At 42.5% G+C, this 19144-nt stretch overlaps 2 protein-coding genes across 3 annotated transcripts in view; both read left to right on the top strand.

Moving 5' to 3' along the window:
* Lipa (lipase A, lysosomal acid type) overlaps positions 1-5811 on the top strand; it is a 31512-nt gene extending 25701 nt beyond the window's left edge. For both annotated transcript variants that reach the window (XM_034514753.2, XM_034514760.2), the window contains exons 9-10: positions 2793-2864; positions 3927-5811. In XM_034514753.2, coding sequence (XP_034370644.1) covers positions 2793-2864; positions 3927-4160 — 306 coding nt within the window. In that variant the 3' untranslated portion in view covers positions 4161-5811. The remainder of the gene's footprint in view (positions 1-2792; positions 2865-3926) is intronic.
* Positions 5812-13648: 7837 nt separating this feature from the next.
* Ch25h (cholesterol 25-hydroxylase) lies at positions 13649-15285 on the top strand. The gene has a single exon (XM_034515719.2). It carries the CDS (start codon positions 13962-13964, stop codon positions 14793-14795), a length of 834 nt encoding a protein of 277 aa, XP_034371610.1. The 5' UTR covers positions 13649-13961; the 3' UTR covers positions 14796-15285.
* The last annotated feature ends 3859 nt before the right edge of the window (positions 15286-19144 follow it).

Here is a 19144-nt window from a genome sequence, read left to right as displayed (position 1 = left end):
AGTTAGTAAAGTGGGGACTGGACAAGCCATGGACTCTCAGAGCATCGTTCTGTATGCCTTTCCCAAACAGAAACACTAGACCAGGTCTGTTTTCTTCCTACAATTCTGGGTGCTTGTCGTCACTGGCGTGGTGCCACTTTTGGTATTTCCCATGATAAACTCTGAGTAATGCATGGGTTCATCGGACAGTTGTCAGGGTGGAACTGTTTCTTTCTTCTCTCCCTGACTTCCTTCTCCTTTATTTCCATCTCAGATTTATATATCATCCCTTTCCTTTGCCCCCTTCCTTTTCCCTCCTTATTTTTTAATTGTATACTGTTTGTTTTATTTCATGTTTAATAAACTATAGTTTTCTGGGGAACAGAAGCTGTCATTTCAGCAAGAACCCATGAACACAATGTGCCTGGAACATCAGTGGACAAACCAGAGCCATGGCAGTCATGTATGATCATGAGGGTCACTAAGCTTAAAATAGAATTTTGGCCATTTTTATCACATGCGCACTTGGAGCTCACATACAGATAAAATAGAAAAGTATCTTCAAATGGAAATAAAATTATTCTACTAATCCCACAGAGAAAGTAAGGGCGCATTTGAGATAGGAAATGTCTCTACATTTGGGGTGGGAAATATCTCTGAGTTTGCTCTGTGCCTCTTCTTGAATCATTTCAAAAAGAAGCAGCTGCAGATAGAGTATGTGATGGTAAAGAGGATTGTGCTTTTCCTGCTGTGTCTTTACCACTTGCTTTCCTTTTCCCACTTGACAGTAATGGAGGACCTATTTCTACCTTAGGACGTATCTTCGAGAATGGTCTTTTCCAACTAACTTTATCCTAAACAGGAAATACTTGGCTGCTTAAGCTGCAAACCAAGATGTTCTAAGGTTGTCTTAGAGAACAGTCTGAGTACTGGGCAGATAGCACTTGTGTCATAACTACTGGGTTTTTTTCAAGGAGTACACCTTTTACTAAAGCATTCTTTCAAATAAAAATAAGTCGTGGGATTTCAAAACTGACTATAAACACTGATTATTTTAATAATGAAGAATATGAGGTTAGGAGATGGCTCGGTGGCTAAGTACACTTGCTGCCAAGCCTGATAACCTGAGCTTGATCCCTAGAACCGACAAGGTCCAAGGTCAGAATGTACTGCATGTTGTCCTCTGACCTCTATATGCGCTCGCACACCCACACCCATCCTACATATCATACACGAGTAAACTGACATAGGTAAGATATTTAAAAAAGTAAATAAAACCTATAGGTTAGCAGATGGCTCAGCAGCTAAAATGCTGACTGTGCAAGCCAGGCACCTTGTAATCAACACATCGTCACAGAAGGGTCTTATTTCATTCTCAGTGTCCCTGGCCCCCTATGAGCACTGAGTTTGGATGAGAGCAGCTAAACTGGCTGCAATACGACTGTCTGCTCTTATTCTGGCCCCTTTAATCAGCTGATCTCAGTCAGAGTCTGCAGGCTGAGGGCCATATGGATCTCTAGCCAAGTTGTGATTTCAGCATTTCCAAGTCAGTGGAGACAGCCCTTTGCCTTTTGCCCTTTTGCTCACTGTGAAGTTCTTCTGTCCATACAGAGGTTACTCTGTACAGCTATTTCCTAGTGTTTTCTTGTTACTGCTATCCCGCTGGGCTCTCCCACTGGACCTTGATACCAGGGGCCAGATGGCCCCAGGCAATGATGCAGGTGCTCTGCTCAGGTTCCTGGTTTGTTTTTTTGTTTTGTTTTGTTTTTAAATTCAGTCCAGTACCCTAGTCCATGGGATGCTACACATGCCCATGAAGACTATATCTTCTTTTGTCCTCAAATATATCTGCCTGGAAACACCTTCATAGACACAGCTATGCCTAGACCTGTCTCTTACTTAATTCCAAATTTAGTTCAGTTGGCAATTGTAGCATCCTTTAATCTGAATCTGACAAGCTTATCCTCTTGTTCCCCAGCCAAACCTATTCTTGTCTCTCCACAACCCCACCCTCCAGCCCTGCCCAGACCTGGGCACTTGTTTCTTTTGGAAGAGTCCCATCCTCACCTGGATTTACTGTGCTAACCACTGCCACTGAGGACACAAATGGAATCAGACTCCTGGGCCGATCCCACATCTCTCCAGGATCTGAGTTCTGGAGATGTGTTCCTAGGGTCTGCCTAGTATCCTGACCTCATATCATTCTGATGTCATCCACTGTTTGAAAGGCGGTTGTTTTTGTTGAAAAACAAAATGTCCATTTGATGAACTCTTTAAAATACTGCTGATAGCTGAACACATGAACTCAGGCTAAGTTACAAGCTGCTCCCTGCTCACCTGGTGCTTTATCCATGTGCGTGACGTCTGAGAAACTGGTAAACTAAAGTCTGCGTACATGTCACTAATTTCTTTGTTGTTTGAACATTGGAGAACACACTGATGGCAAACCATTATAGTTATGATGTCACTTGGTGATATAGTTTTACTTGCTCACAGTCGGAACCGTTAGTGTACATGGCCGTCTCCGAATAAAATCAGTAACTCTTAAAAAAAAAAAAAAAAAAAAAAAAAAAAACAAGAAACAAATTTTGGCTGCTTTCCCAACCATTCAGTCAGAGATTCAGTCATGTGGTAAAGGAAGCCATAGTAGTTGTAAATTTATCTTAAATAATTATTTGGAAATGATAAATAGACCTGAATTGGGGAGTAACTTGATTTCTGAGGACCTAATTGACTCACACAGCCTCTTATATTATCTTATAAATTTTAGTGTTTACTAAGTTTTTTTCCTCCAAATTTTATGATTTTTTTAGGTTGTTAAATACCATAAGCTTCAAGCTTTTGACTGGGGAAGCAGAGACAAGAATTATTTTCATTACAACCAGGTAAGACTTTTAATTAAAATGGGCTTTGAAAACTCACCATAGAAGTCAGCTGGGCTCAGCTGCTGAGGGAATGTTCTCTCTCTCTCTCTCTCTCTCTCTCTCTCTCTCTCTCTCTCTTTTGTGAAATTTAAAAAACATTATCCTTTCTTTTTCATTGGATATTGTCTTTATTTACATTTCAAATATTTTCCTTTTTCCAAGTCTCCCCTTCTGAAACCCCCTATCTCATCCCCTGACCCCTGCCTCTGTGAGGGTGCTCCCCACCTCCATCACCCCCCTCCCGTCTTCCCGCCCTGGCATTCCCTTCCCCTGGGACATCGAACAATGAGGGAATGTTCTTGGCAGAATTGCCTAGTTATGATGTTTTTTCCTCAGTCCACTCAGATCTTTCCAGATCTGTCAGTGGTGGTACGGCCCAGGTTTCCTGTCTCCATCCTCTTGGTTGTAAATAAGAGGTCATTGTGATTCAGTAGGATCATAAGCATACTCCTTAGAGCCAAAGAGCCTCCATGCTGTTTCCAGCTTGCTAGACACCTCACAGGGCTTTAAAGCCATTTCTTCTCTTTGCAAATAAAATTTCCATTTTTGATCACGGAGTTTTCTAAAGCTTGAGAACCTTTCTCTCTGCTTTTCTAAATTGAGATAGCCCTTGTGTGTGGCATAGAGTTCAGAAAATGGAGGCGTGGAGGATTCCTGTGACTTCTCTTGCATTCAGAGGGAGAGGGCGTGAAGAGATGATCCCACAGTGCCTCCCTGTTCACTTGGGTCTACTACTTTGACTCCACATCTGGGGAAAACCGTGATAGTCACTGGGGATTAAGTGGTCCCTGCTGTGCAGCAGAGGGGACATCTCCACAACTCTACTTCTCCTTGTAACGACTACCTGAAAAGCATAATGGAAGCAATCCTCGAAACTTTTTTTTTTAATTAATTTTTTTTTTTTTTACTTTCAAATCAGACTTACTAGCCGCTTGTTTTTCAATGGAGGTTTCATTTATTAAAATTTAAAAAATTATAACTGGAATAATTGCAAAGCTTTCTATGATCCCTTTTCTCTCGTAGAGTTATCCTCCCGTGTACAACATAAAAGACATGCGGGTACCCACCGCCTTGTGGAGCGGGGGCCGGGACTGGCTGGCAGACATCCGCGACATCAATATCATACTGACTGAAATCCCCAAGTTGGTGTACCACAAGCTCATTCCTGAGTGGGACCATCTGGATTTTATTTGGGGTTTGGATGCCCCCTGGAGGATGTATAATGAAGTGATCAGTCTAATGAAGAAATACCAGTGAACGCCAGACTTGAGATGCTTCCTCTTCAGCAGGGGAACAAAACCAGTTGTTTGCTTGATTTCTGTAAAATACTTGCGTTTCCCTTGTCTAGATCATTCGTATTTTTATGTGCAAGAAGATGATGACGTCAAAAGTGTACATTGCTCTCTGGTTAATAAGAAGCACGCTAGCTGTCTTGTGCTTCATGGTGACTGACAAGCCAGCATCACAACCAGTGATGTCTTGTAAGTATTTAGAAAGTATGGATGTTACGTGGAAAAGTCGTTGTAATCCTTGTGTTTACCTTTTGGGGTTGTTTTCAGTGCATGTGTGTTGTGCATATACATGCATTAGTGTGTGCTGTGTGCTGGCCAAACCTTCCTGGTGTGGAGGTAAGACATCAGGGTGTCTTCCTCAGTCACGTCCCATTCTACTTTTTGAGACAGAGTCTCTTGCTGAACCGGGAGCCTGACATTTCAGTTAGACTAGCTGGCCAGTGAGCCTCCAGGATCTTCCTGTCTCTACCCGGCCCCTCCCCCATGCTGCGGAATGTGATATCCCACCCAGCATGTTCACACTGATTCTAGGAACTCAGGTTCTCATGCTTGTGTGCAAGCTCTTGATTCACCAAATCAATGCCTCAAACCCTTGGTAATTGAAAGTTGCTTTTCTATTCCCACCCAACACAAGGGAACACATACAGGACATTTCACGCTATTGTTTGTTAGCAGAAATACATCTGCCAGTGACTTGAACACACTATGAAAAGCTCCTTGCTCTGAGCTTGACACAGCAGCACAAACCTGCAGTCTAGGCTCTCCGGAGGTTGAGAGAGGAAGACTGCTGTTAGATTTAGGGTTCATCTAGAGAGTGAGACTTTGTCTCTAGAAAACCAAAGACAGAGGAGAAAAAACACAAAATACTCAGTTCTCATCTCTTTGCCTTAGAGGGCTTTCCAGCCCAGAATTCCTGTGCTCACCTACCCAAACAACATTTTATGTTTTTATGTACTAGTTACCTAGTGAAATTCAGTGTTATCTCAGCTTCTCCAGGAGTAAAAATATTCTCTCTTCAGTTTAATCAGATCTCAATAACAAAATTTTTCAGGCCAACCCCCCCCCCCCAAAAAAAAAAAACCCATAGACTCTTGAAAAGCAGTCTGCACTGATTAAAAACAAAAATAAAGCAAAAACTTGAAGAAGATGAATACAATGAGCTGTGTTGGTTCTGCATGTGTAGTCTGGTCACTTTTCTGTGGAGGGACAAATCACTAATTTGTCAGAGGGGAATGTAGCTGCCATGGCGGTGCCTTCATGAGGCCAAAGCTGCTTGCCCATGGCAAGCGTTCCAATTCCTGGTCACACAAGTGATGTTTTCAGACAGAGTTCAGCTCAGGAGTTTCGCTTTGAGAACCAGTGTTACATGTACAATATTTTACTAAGCTTGCTTTGCGCCTGTGTACTGGAAGTTCTCATCTGTTCACTTGACTCGCTGGTGATGGCCATCGCCAGCTGGACAGTTGATAAGTTTTCTGACCTAGTCACCGCAGGTGCAGGAATATTATTACCTGATATCGGCTCAAACATGCAGGCAGAATGAATGATACATCTTTGTAACATTTTAAAGGTTCATATTTAAACGTTTCAATAAACCTCAGCCTCCCAGGCCTGAACACCTGTGTGTTGGTGTTTGCTTTTCAATGGCGAGCCTATACTTTTTCTTTTGACAGGACAGAAGATTTTCTTTCTCTACTCTCCCTCACCCCAGAAACTTCAATTACATAGTCCATGAACAATGTGGGAGAAGGGAAGGGGAGGCGGGGCCTAGAGAGGGCTGGGGCTGGGGAGGCGGGGCCTAGAGAGGGCTGGGGCTGGTTGCATGGTCCACGTTGTCAAGACTCAGTTCAGATCCGGCAATAATAAAACCCTTCCCCAGACAATGGCTAGTTGCAGGCAGAACCTTGGACTGTCACCCTTTCCTTGAACAAATGAAACAAATAAAGCTGACAGAGACAGTTCATGCCTTAGTACTTCCAAAAACCACCGCAGAGAGCCCACACTACTACTCAGTAAGTACAAAGTACACACCACCATTCATCTTTGAATACTCTTAAGTCTAACAGTGCCTTCATTGTAGTGACAATATGTGTCTGACACTGTGAGTGCATGCTCTGAGTTAGATAAGTGAGAGCAAGGAGCACCCGGGAAGGCCCAAGGACTGGTACAACCTCCGTGCGGGGGGGGGGGGGGGGGAAGGGGGACTCTGGCAGTCTCAGAAAGGACTGAAGGACTGAGAGAGCACTGAGTGTGCCCCCTGAGGAGTCACCTACCTCCCTGACCAAGGCAAACTGGCTTTGCTGAGGAGGCATAGGGCTGAAAGACAGGGAGAGTGAGTTGGAATTGCTAGTGTCATTTCCCCACAAGTGTGGAGAGCATGCTAGGGAGTGTCATACGGTGACATGGTTTTTCCAGCTGCAGTTGGCGTTAAAGGGCCTCTCCTAGGTGTCCCGGAGACTGTGTGGATAGACCCATTCCTGGGATGAGCCATGGGTGCTTTCTTCTCTCCTTTGCTATTAGGAAACTTTTCTATTAGGGAAACGGGCGGACAAGTCCACAGGTACAGGTACCACACGGATGCTCTTGTCACAGTGGCTTCCACTGCCTGTTTGCTTCCATTTGTGCTCTCTCATCCTGGATGCAAAAAGCCTTTGTGGCCAACAATCCCCCTAACCCCCCTCAAGCTCCCCCTCCTGATGGGGCTCAGCTTCCGGTGTTCTGGGTAAGCTTACTACTGAACTGCATTCCCACCAGCCTTTGTAGTGTTACTTAGTTTTTCTTAGAGCCTGTTTTGAGAAGAGGGTCTTGCCTGCGGGGAGGGTGTCTTTTCAACCGCCTTTATCAGGTCCTAGGTTGAGCAGAACTTAGTCTACGGGGAAGGAAAAGTTAATATCCGATCTCCTTGGGATTGTTGCCCTGTAGTCTTTTGGCCAAGATCAAGTGCCTTATAGTCTACTTGTGGCCGCTTTCTAAGGTGTATTCTTCTGAGGAAATTGATGAAGAATGAAGTGCGAAAGGGGAGAGAAAAATCACAGTTTGATTTTTAATTACAATGGAGAATGAAGGCAGGGGAGGGGATCACTGTTTTTTTTTTTTTTTTTTTTATTCATAATATAGAGAATGAAGAATGAGCACGGTTTTTTATCCCACAAGAGGGCGCACTTGACTTTTCTTGCAATCTTGCCAGCCACCTTACCCCCACACTTGGTTGGTTTTGTTTTTATTGTTTTGAAACTCTCACCCACGCTTGTCTAGAAATTGCAGTCTTCCTGCCTCCCCTTCTGAATGCTGGGACTAAACGTTTGCATCACCAGACACAGCTCCTGCAACAGCTTTTAAGGAAAGCTTTCTCTGGGTCTTCCTTTTAGAAACTGTCCAGAAGCTTCGTAAGCCAGTTGGTAATTTGATAATGGACTGTGGTTGTGGTCATTGCTATCCACAGTAACAATTAGTTTTTGTATAATGAATAGCATCTGAAGATGTTCTCAAGGAATAGCTATCCACCCAAATATAACTCTTGGAAATAAAAATTGGGTGTGGGCAGTGGGCAGATAGGAAGTAGAGAAGCCTTTAACAGAGGACTCATTATTCAGAAGTGCCAGAGTTTATTGATTTCATTGTCAAAATAACGAAGATTATTTTGTGTTTGTGAACACAAAAGATGCCTATTTAATAAATAAAGACATTTCAAATAGTAACATGATGCTTTGTCGTTTTAAAGAATGGTTTGCTTTTATCTTGAGTCTGAGTGTTTGGCTTGCATGCTTGTCAGTACACTGCATGTGTTTAATGACCCAGGAGTCCAAAAGAGGACGTTGGATACCCTGCAACTGGAGTTACAGGCAGTTGTAAGTGGTCATAGGAGTATGGAGTCTGAAGCCAGTCTGAAGAGGAGTCCTCTGCATGAGCAGCCAGTGCTCTTAAATGCTGAGCCATCTCTCCAAACGGTATCGTTTGTTCTGTATTATATAGAGAGATTTCAAGACCAGAAGCCACTTGGATTTCTTGTGATTCGTGAAAGTCGACTTAAGGAAGTAATTATCCTGATGAAAGCTTTCAGTTACCATGTAGCAGTATTTGCTGTATTGTGTTGGGTGCAGATTTCAAGTCTAATTCCAAACTAGTCAAATGGGACGTTTTGTATCAATTACATTACCAAAACCAATGTTTTAAACTATGTGTTCTCCTAAAACTTTGACCACATTATTGGGGGAAGAAGCAGGGGGCTGGTGACATTTTCTTTCTTTACAGGCATGGTATGATTTTTTTTTTGTTTTTGATTAGGAACAACTGTATATGCCTGCTTCAGTGAGAAAAGTAATAGTTCCAACAGTATGGACAATACTGACTTATACACTGTAGGATAGGTTGAACCCATATGCATCAGTATCTGGGTTACTAGGAGCATCAAGGGAACTCAGAGGCTGTGGAAGGAGAACTGACATCCCTAGGATTCCTCACTAACATCTTCTACTCTTGTTTTCAAGGTTAATTAATGGTCCGTCAATCTTTTGACAATTACTATAAAAATGCAGCAGCTTCAATGTTCTTTTTGATAGCAACCCTGACTGGCTAAGAACTGACACTGAACTTTTAACTCTCCATCAGCTGTAATTGACACTTTATCTCTAATTAGGGTTATTCTTGACGTTTCTGAGACTGACTATTTAATCCATCATCTTTGAAATGTCATGTCATATTGTGATCTTTGAGGTCATTACACCTTTTTGGGCTTTGTGATAATCTCTGATATATCAGAAGAGAGTTGTTTCAGTCAACTATCTGTCTAAATAGTCTCACTTGGGAAAGCAAAAAAAAAAAAAAAAAAAAAAAAACCACCAAGCTTATTTTAAAGAGAATATATCATCAGCTTTGCTAACTAGCTACATGTTGCTCTATTGGCGGGGTTACCCAAAGACTTTTGGTTAGTTTGTACCAAATAACTTTAAGATTGAGTTAATTATATTTGGACTTTGAGAAAAACTGGAGGAGAAGGGATTCTTGTCTTTGAAAGCTGTCAGAGGGTTCAGGTCAGGATGAAATGATAAAATAAATAAATAAAACGTCTTAAGTGGAAAAGTACAAGACAGTGTTCTGATACCATGTGAAATCATAAAACAGCCATTCACATGGGTAAATGTCCTTGAACATCAGACAAAATTTGCATCTACTAGTGTTCACAATAAACACGTAAAGATTAATAAATATTGAAATACAGAAACCTATTTTTACCTTCCAATTTGAGTCCATATCTTCTAAAATGAGTATGCAGACTCTTTTGAACAGTCTTTAGGATGGGAGGGAGTTGGAGGACAGAGACAGAGTGAGTGCTTGGTATGGGTTAGGCTTCACCCAGGCTCCTCAGATGGAGGTGAGTGGGGAGGAGACTGGTCAAAGGAGAGAGAGCAAGTGAGAGAGAAGGAAGAGTGAGAAACAGAGAGAGAAGATGGGCATTTTCTTAGCTTTATGGAAATAAATCCTAGAATCCTTGCTCTAAAAGACTCTATTAATTGGAAACTATTACACCGTTGAGTCTGCAGAAACTCCATTAGGCTTGGCAAATTCAAGAAAACTTCACTTTAGAAAATGCCATACATGACTTGACTTTGTCCTGGTTCATTAAATTCTGTTTAGTCATCTGGAATATTATGCCTGCTTCTCTGGCATCAGGCTGTGAGGCCTGTAACCGCTTAACTCCTTGAGATGACTGCATCTCTATGTTGGGCACAATATCTGTCCCATGAACTTCATGGGCAGGGACTAGAGGACAAGTGTTCTTCAACATGCCTTGAGGTGCAGGGATGTGGGAACAGGGCATCCTGAAGGCCTGGCTCCAGGTTTTGCTTCACAGGTTCGATGTCCTAAGCATGTGGAGATAGACAGAGGTAGAGGACAGAACCAGTGAAACAGCAAGGCTATGAGGCGGCACCAAAAAGTCTTGGCAACACAGATAATAGTTAAATGCAAATCAAGCAATACTACCAACTTTTTATAGGGTGCAAGCAGATCTAACACATCCAGGCATGAAAAAGGAGGCAGAAGGGAAGAACAGTGCATGCTTGACAGAAACCCAGGTAAGTCTGCTGAGTACGACCCATTTATAACCAACTGTCATGACATATTTGTAACCCTGAGCTCGTGCGCTCTGGTGGTCCCTTTGGAACCCCGAGTGGCCCACATTGAAGTCCCCTTTTCTTTTCCCCTTTAAATGAACAAATCCCAAATCTTCCTCTCTTCGCTGAGATGTGCATCAAAGGACCACATTCACCGGGGATGAGAAGGAAGAAAGTTGCCCTAACAGTGCGAGTGGAAACAGCATAGGTTTGTAAGAGAAATTAAGGAGTCTGTTATTATCCAGCTGGAAGAAACCAATCGATAGGGCGGCCAGCGACCTGCAGCTCCTCCACCTCCCATTTTGCTTCTGTTAGTCACCAAGGAAGCATAAGGAAAATCTGTCCTCTTTCCTTTTGTTCATTGCCTGTCAAGAAGCTCAAAGCTACTTCTTACTCCTGTATCAGTGATGGCAGATACACCAGCAGAGTGTCAGAATGGCACACTGGAGCCTCTCTCCGTGTCTCCCTCTCTCCCTCTCTCCCTCTCTCCCTCTCTCCCTCTCTCCCTCTCTCCCTCTCTTTCCCTCCCTCCCTCCTTTTCCCTTTCTCTTCCTTCCTTTCTTCATTTCTTCTTTTAAGAACTTTAGTGAGTTTATAGTCTTCTTGAAAATATTAGCATGCCAGCCATTAGATATTATAGTGGTGTTTTCTGACAAAGAATATTTTAGTAGCTTTTGTTTGTCTTCTCATCTCACCCATTTCTTTACCTCCCTGAGTCTCCTCTGCAACCCTCCCCAGTCTCTTTTCTCTTTTTATATCACACATGTCCTTTTGTCCCCCCCCCCCATCAGCACCTCTTTTTTAACCCTCTTTTGGCTTTTTTCTAGGTTTTTAGGTGTTACCTCCATTCACCCCCATTTATGTACATACATATTGCAAATTAGGACATATATATAAGCAAAAATATGTTGTCTTTCGAGTTGGTATCGCCTTGTTTAATGTTATACCTGGCCTATCCATACTTCTGCAAATTCCAAATTTTAACTTTCCTTTACAACTGAATGGAATTCCATTGTGTGTATGTATCACATCTTCATCATAAATTCATCGGTAGATGGACATCCAGGATGGCTTCATTTCTGTGCTATTGTGAATAGGGCAGCAATGAACACGGACAGACAGGCATCTCTGTGGTAGTGTTAGGAAAAATACTGTACTTCCCAGGTGAGAAATCACTCTGTATACTTAGAAATGATAGAAAAACTTTTATAGCACTTGTCTGACTGGGCTAACACCCAAGCAAGAGCCAAGATCCAATAGAATATTTTGTTAGCGCGCACACACACACACACACACACACACACACACACACACACAGAGTAAATATTTTTCAAGTCTGGCCCCAGGTTACACTAGGGCATTTACACAGCAAAGATACTATATATTGTCAGAATTATTTAAAGTACGCCAGTATTGTTCTTTTTTCAAATAGTTCTTGCCAACGGTAATCTTGTCCACTGACAGAACTATGCTTTTCTTGATAAGATTATAGAAGACTTAATGGCAGACCAAAACTTCATGGTAGTTGTATCCTTACACTACCCACCATGAATGAGCTGTCCTTCAGAGGTATGCCTTTGGAATGGGAATCACTGCTTAATGGCTGGTCAATCTTGGTGAATAAGCATTTATATTCTAGCATCCTGAACATCCCTGTCTCTAGCAGGTCTGGTTAGCAGACTCTCTTTGGGGTACTTTGAAGGCAGCAAGCACGCCTTTAGCTAAATTCCACTTGAGTGACTTCATGTTTCCTCTGCCAGTCCCCTTTAATGCCAGTTCTAGCACTTTGTGTTTCTTTTACACCAATAGGATCCGGAGTCCTTTAGTATATAGCCAGAAGTGCATAGCTGGGCTGTATGCTAGTTTTAGTTTGAGACAACCCCATGTTGGTTTCCATAATGGCTGTAATAAGTCTTATAAAATTGTTTTTTATTTTTCTTTTGTTATTTTTTTGAGGTGGCTATACAGTTCAAAACTACAGCTTAAGGGCCTTGGAGAATGAATGAAGAACGTGCTCATTCTCCAACAGTGATAAATCTGGAGCATCTACCAAATGGGATGTCTGAATTATGAACTTACCTATTGTGTATGTATGTTATCGCTATATAAAATGAACGTATTTATTGTAAGACACACACACATACACTGGGTATATGTTGGGCCCATTAATTGTTTCATATTTTCACAGTATGTGTTTTTTTCTTATAATATATCCTTTTATCTTTTCTTCACGTAAAAAAACTTATTTGAATTTAATTCCAAGTATCTTAGTGGTTACCTGTGAAGCACTAAGTTACAATGATCGTGTGTCTCATTTCCTTTGGTTGTATGTGCTAAGTCCTTAGATCCAGAGCTGTGAAACCACAATAATAAAGTCACTGCCTCCTTCCTGATAAATGTGGGAGCCCGTTTTTGATGAGTGTGAATCACAAGTAACAAATCTTGACTTGTGCCTGACAGGGAGCAGGCAGAAGTTACAGTTCACCCCACCTCCTTGTTTGCAGGGCTTGCAGCAGGCTCCTAGAACCACTATTGCTGTTTTCCTTGGAAAATAACACAAGAAACACAAGCTTGCATAAGACTATGTCAGCTTCCAGCAGAGAAAAGCCGCTGTAAAGACACAAATACAAGAAGGAAACTCTGGGAGAATGGCCCCTGGCTTTCCTCTGGGGTCTCCTGTGCCACGTGTCAGCCACCTGGGGCTGATTTCAGTGCTGGTCTCTCTGCGGGGCTCTCCTCGGACATAGTACTGACCTCCTGTGCTCAGTCCCTAGCCGATCAGTTCCGGTGTCTGAGAGAGTGTCCAGGAGTTGAGGAGCAGGGAAAAGCTGAGGACTGGTAAAAGTAGGAGCCTAACGACTTCCAAGGAAACCGCAGGAGATGAGACATCTCCCGGGAGGCTATAGGATTGCGCAGATCATCCCCTATTTGAGGTTTGGCTCAATCAAGCGATCCTTTGTGGGTGTTAAGCCCAGCATCCTTTGTTTTCCATCTCAGAGCAAAGGCTGGCAGAGCTGCCTTCTGGACTGCTGTCTTGCAGGATCTGATCCCTGCTCAGGACACCTCCGGTATTTAAGGGTACCAGAGCTGGAGAGTCGTCCTCGCCAATAGGCTGTGAGCCTGATTGCTCCTTTATGGAGGATGCCAGGTTCCCTCTTCGTAAAGGACTCAATCCCAGTTTGCAACAGACCCAGTACCAGCACTGTGGGGTGAGGTGCGCACACTCAGAAATCTCCAAGATGTAGAATAAGTCTTTATACAGTTAAATACAGATATTTTAAAACTCAGAGAATTCTGCTTTGGTTGGGAAACAGCACTTTCTGAGGGTGATGAACTCAAGTTTGCAGTGGTGACTGCTGGTGAATTGTCCCAAGACAGAATCTCTCACTCCTGTGTCTATAGTACAGCAGCTGAAAAAACGCAAACAGCTCTTTCTCCGGCTTTAAGGGCTTCTGCATGCATTAAGGGGAGATTTGATGCAGCTATGAAACCACGACATAGACAGGAACCAACGCATAATTCGGGTTAATTAAGCAAAATTCTGTAGCAGGGAAGGGAGGGAAGGAAGGCTCACGTCACTGGGGGGCGGGGCCGCAGTCCTAAGAAAAGTCGGCGTGACTGGGGAAACCACAGCTGTGGGACACAGTCTCAGCATGAGCTGCCACAACTGTTCGGAGTTCCAAGACCTGGGCTCTTCCAGCCAGCTGCTCCTGCAGCCCCTCTGGGACACCATCAGGACCAGGGAAGCGTTCGCGCGCTCACCCTTCTTCCCAGTCACTTTTTCTATCATCACTTATGTGGGCTTCTGCCTACCGTTCGTGGTGCTGGACGTTCTGCATCCCTGGGTGCCCATCCTGAGACGCTACAAGATCCACCCGGACTTCTCGCCTTCCCTAGGGAAGCTTCTGCCCTGCCTGGGACTGACACTCTACCAGCACCTGGTGTTCGTGTTCCCGGTGACGCTGCTGCACTGGTTGCGCAGCCCTGCGCTTCTGCCGCGGGAGGCCCCCGAGCTCTCCCAGCTCCTGAGTCACGTCCTGATCTGCCTGCTGCTCTTCGACACTGAGGTCTTCGCGTGGCACCTGCTGCACCATAAGGTGCCCTGGCTGTACCGCACCTTTCACAAGGTGCATCACCAGAACTCATCCTCCTTCGCGCTGGCTACCCAATACATGAGCATCTGGGAGCTGCTTTCTCTGACCTTCTTCGACGTGCTAAACGTCGCGATGCTTCAGTGTCACCCACTCACCATCCTTACCTTTCACGTGGTTAACATCTGGCTGTCGGTGGAGGACCACTCAGGCTACGACTTCCCGTGGTCCACTCACAGACTTGTGCCCTTTGGCTGGTACGGGGGCGTGGCTCACCACGACTTACATCACTCTCAGTTTAACTGCAACTTTGCTCCTTACTTCACACACTGGGACAAAATACTGGGCACCCTGCGGTCCGCGCCCCCTCCCACAGAGCCCGTGTGCTCACGGTGAGCGCTGCTTGGACTCCTGAGAGCTATGCACCTTACACTTGAACCAGAAGAAGAAACAGACTTAATTTTTTTAGAAGTTAGTAACTTTTTAAGTGATGAACACTGCTATAAAATCTAATGTGTTTCTGCAGCCCGACAAAGTAATTTATATAATGTTTGTATATGAATTTAATTGTAGTCTTGGTGTCAAATTTCACCTCATCTCGATGTCATTGACTTCAGGACACAAGACATTCAGCGTGGTGTATTTGAATCACCGTGATCTCTAGAATGGTTTATTTGTAGAACCAAGACTTTTCCTATGTATGATATTGCACTGGAACTGGGCTAACCACACATGTTGATGAAAACCTGATTTCTGACTCTTTAAATAATCAAGTTTGTTCCTGCTGGGCAGTGACCGAGGTTATAGTATATTTTTTCTATTTTTGAATGAAATGTTATATTTATATTGAAAGAAATTTTATTTGTATTTTAAAAATAAAAAGAACATGAACTAAAGAAGCATTGTCTCCTGATGGACCTGATGGATAAAAACTAAAAAGGAAGTGTGTGCGTGTTTGTGTGTGTGTGTGTGTGTGTGTGTGTGTGTGTGTGTGTGTGTGTGTGTATGTATGGACTGCTCAGTGTTCTTTGAAGCATCTACCAGTTCTTCCATGGCAAGAGGAATTTGGTGGTAGGTATTGTCAGGGGTGGGGGTTAGGGATGGGGGAAGGTTATAGAGAAGAAGCCTAGGGCCTATCCGATTGCTTTAATTCACAATGCTTTTTATCTGGTTTTGACATAAGAAGCACATGAAAAACTTACTCTGTATATTACTTTTATAGGGGATTAACACCCGTCACTGTATTGCTGGAGTGTTATGTGTAGGGCAGTTTAGAATCAGAACATCAGAGTGATGCCCTGATAAGTCAAGGAAAGTTAAGAAAGATGATACATTAAGCTCCATTTTAAGGCTGGTAAAACTGACCCTTAAAAGACTGTCCCTGCAGCCTGGAGTTTTCCTATAGTTTATTTTCTTAATGAAGACATAAGTGCAAAGTATACTGCCTCTTCTTAACTGAGGGTGAGAGTAACTTTCAGTCTTAGAGTTCCTGTTTTCTCTCTTGCAAAAGGAGATAGTATGAAAATTGCAGGTGAAAATCAATATCCAGACAAAAAGATGAGGCAACTGGGCTGCTCAGTAATAGAAATTATTGGCCATACAGGTGTCGCCATCAAATGTCTCACCTACCTGCAGCTTAATTAACTTTAATATTAAATTGAGAGTATTGATCACAAAGGCTAACACTAAAAAGAAAGATGTCAGAAGTCTGTAACTTTGCATATTATTACTGGCTCATCAATATATGAACCTAAATGTTCTTATTTAGTTTTTATAAAAAAGTATCTAAAGATCTGTTCGCCACTGTCTTTCAAAGGAGATTCCTGGGAATTATCTTTAAATCTTTCCCATGATGCAGCTGTGGTATCTGGTGTCTGCTGATTGTCTCATGTTTGCTCAGAGGTGTTTTCCTGGTTCCTGAACTTTGTCTGCAACTGTATCAGACTGGGACATAAAGATCTTACTTATTTATAAAACATGAACTTCCCAGAAAGCGGAAGAGGGATCCAAGGAGGAAGCCCTGCACTAGACATGCTCCATCACCTCTGTCATGTGCACAGTGAATGGCAAAAGAAGATAATAATTAGGCAGATGTGGAATACTGAGTGCAGCTGTTATTATGGTGAAGGGCTCCAGGCACTCAAAGCCAGCCCGGTGGTATAATAACAATTTATCTCAGCTCAAGGTCAGAGTCTGTAACAATGTTTCCTGTCACCTTGCCCAATAAGGGAAATGAGATGAGGCAATCGGACACATGGAAAGTGTTGGATTTAGAAACACTTTCTCCAAGTCCCAAGTCAGCAGCTAATGCCTTGTTCAGGAAGATGAGAGACTTCAGCTAGGTGCAAGGCCACTCAGCATAGGCTAACAGGTCACATTTGTATGTTTATTTTTCACACTTGATTTTATTTGCTTTTTGAAACACCACAATAAGGGATGTAGTTACCCTCTTCCTCAGCAGCATCTCACATTAGGGATGGAGGGCTGGTCCCACATAGGTTTAGCATCTATTTCCAAGCAAGAGTGAACTAGGCATTGGAATATTCCTAATTATCAAATCCAAAGAGATGATTTATCATCTCCTTAGATGGGTTTATTTATTGTGATGTGTGTGTGTGTGTGTGTGTGTGTGTGTCTGTCTGTCTGTCTGTCTGTGTGTTTCTTTCTTAACCTTCATCTTAGCTTGGCATTAGTGAAGCTTCTCGAAAACATTTACTTCCTAATTTTCTGGCTGTTTCTTTTCTTTTTAGTGGCTCATTCATCACAACAAGAAAAAAAGCCACAGGCATTTGGGTCTTTTAATATTAAAAAATCTGTATTGTGGGGCTCGAAAGATGGCTCAGTAGTTAACAGCACTTTCTGCTTTTCCAGAGGTCCTGAGTTCAATTCCCAGCAACTGCATAGTGACTCACTACCATCTCTACTGGGATCTGATATCCTTTTCTGGCATGCAGATGTACATGCAGATCGAATAGTCATATACATAAAATAAATGAATAAATTTAAGAAAATCTGTGTTGTGTGCAACAAATGTTCTTTCTACCACCTCCCAATAATCCTGAAAATTTCCTATTAGTTGCATTACAGTATACACACATGTATATACACATACTTATATACATACTATATTATATGTACAAAAATGCATATTTTATTTTACAAGGTATTTATATATATATAAAATAAATAATACCATATATCATTATGCATGCATAACACAAATTATACAGATGCCTCCATACAAATATATATGTATGAATGCATGTATTTGTGTATTGTGAATGTATATATGTACTATATATAAACACATTGTAGATATAATAAATTTGTTATGATATATGAACATATATATGCATGCAAGAGTAAGTCATGCTATATATAATGTATACACATACACATAGACACATATATCATAACAACCATTAGTTTACAAGAGTGATACATGTATGTGATAAGATTTCAAGCACGGGAGGTACACGCTTTTAATCCCAGCACTTGGGAGGCATAGGTAGGCAGATTTCTGAGTTCGAGGCCAGCCTGGTCTACAGAGTGAGTTCCAGGGCAGCCAGGGCTACACAGAGAAACCCTGTTTCAAAAAAAAAAAATTCTAGCACGGGAGAGTAATGAACACTACAAAGTTCTATTCAGAAGCTGTTAACCTAGTCCCCTGCAGATATCTTTTGTCAACACTTCCTTGGGAGCCAAACAAAAAGTTGTTCAAAGTTGTTGGTTCCCTCCTACTCTTCTTACTCCTCTCCATCTGTGTTTTTCTTTTTAACACTGGCTGCATGAAATGATTTTTAAAAATATTCCTATGAACAGAACTTCTTTAAGTGAAGGCTCACAGGTGTTTCCCCTTAATCAGTCTTTGCTTATTTTCTTTCTTCATACTTTATTAAAACAAATACATTAATTTTAATGATTATCATTTACTAATACATAAGAAAGAATAGCAGTGATCTAAAATTATAGGGTAAAATTTTCTATTGCTCTATCCTCTTAGGTTCCTTTCCATTGCGGTAATAAACATCATGACGGAGACACCTTAAGGACGGAAGGGTTTATTTGGGCTTAAGGTTCCGAAGGGGTGAGCTCATCACCACCGTGGTGGGAAAATGTGACATGGGGAGGCATGGCAGCTGGAGCCGCAGCTAAGAGCTCATACAGGAGACCACAAACAGGAAGCAAACACACAACAGTAGGAGTGTTTACCTCCCAAAGCCTGCCTTGTGGAGGAGGAAGGTGATGCTCTTCCTCCAACAAAGCCACATCTCCTAAGCAAGACCCACATCTCCTAGGAAAGACCTGCCTGCTTCTGCCTCCCAAGTGCTGGGATTAAAGGTGTGTAACAAGTATTCAGATGCCCTAAATTATGAGAGCCCATCTCATCCAAAGGACCTAATGCCAAAACGTATTAGGCAGTCTGTGTTCAAGGAGTGACTACTGTATGTACAAAATGCATTATTAATTCCTTGACAAGACAAGTTGACAACATTGTGGCAAGAAGACTTTTAGATAGTTTCCAGAGATTCCTGAAATACTGAATTTTAAATTTGAAAGATACCTTAAAATTCACAGAAGGGTTCTTCACTTTCTGAGATTTGAAGCCCAGATCAAAAGGCAGTAGAAACACACACACACACACACACACACACACACACACACACACACGCACACACGCACGCAACTTTAGAGATATAAACACCCTCAGTAATAACCGGATAAGAAATTGCAACCTAATTTAG

This window comes from Arvicanthis niloticus, chromosome 1 (assembly GCF_011762505.2).
Source record: "Arvicanthis niloticus isolate mArvNil1 chromosome 1, mArvNil1.pat.X, whole genome shotgun sequence".
NCBI classification, from domain to species: domain Eukaryota; kingdom Metazoa; phylum Chordata; class Mammalia; order Rodentia; family Muridae; genus Arvicanthis; species Arvicanthis niloticus.
The sequence above is the reverse complement of the archived record's forward strand: the minus strand, read 5'-3'. Positions and strand labels throughout refer to the sequence as shown.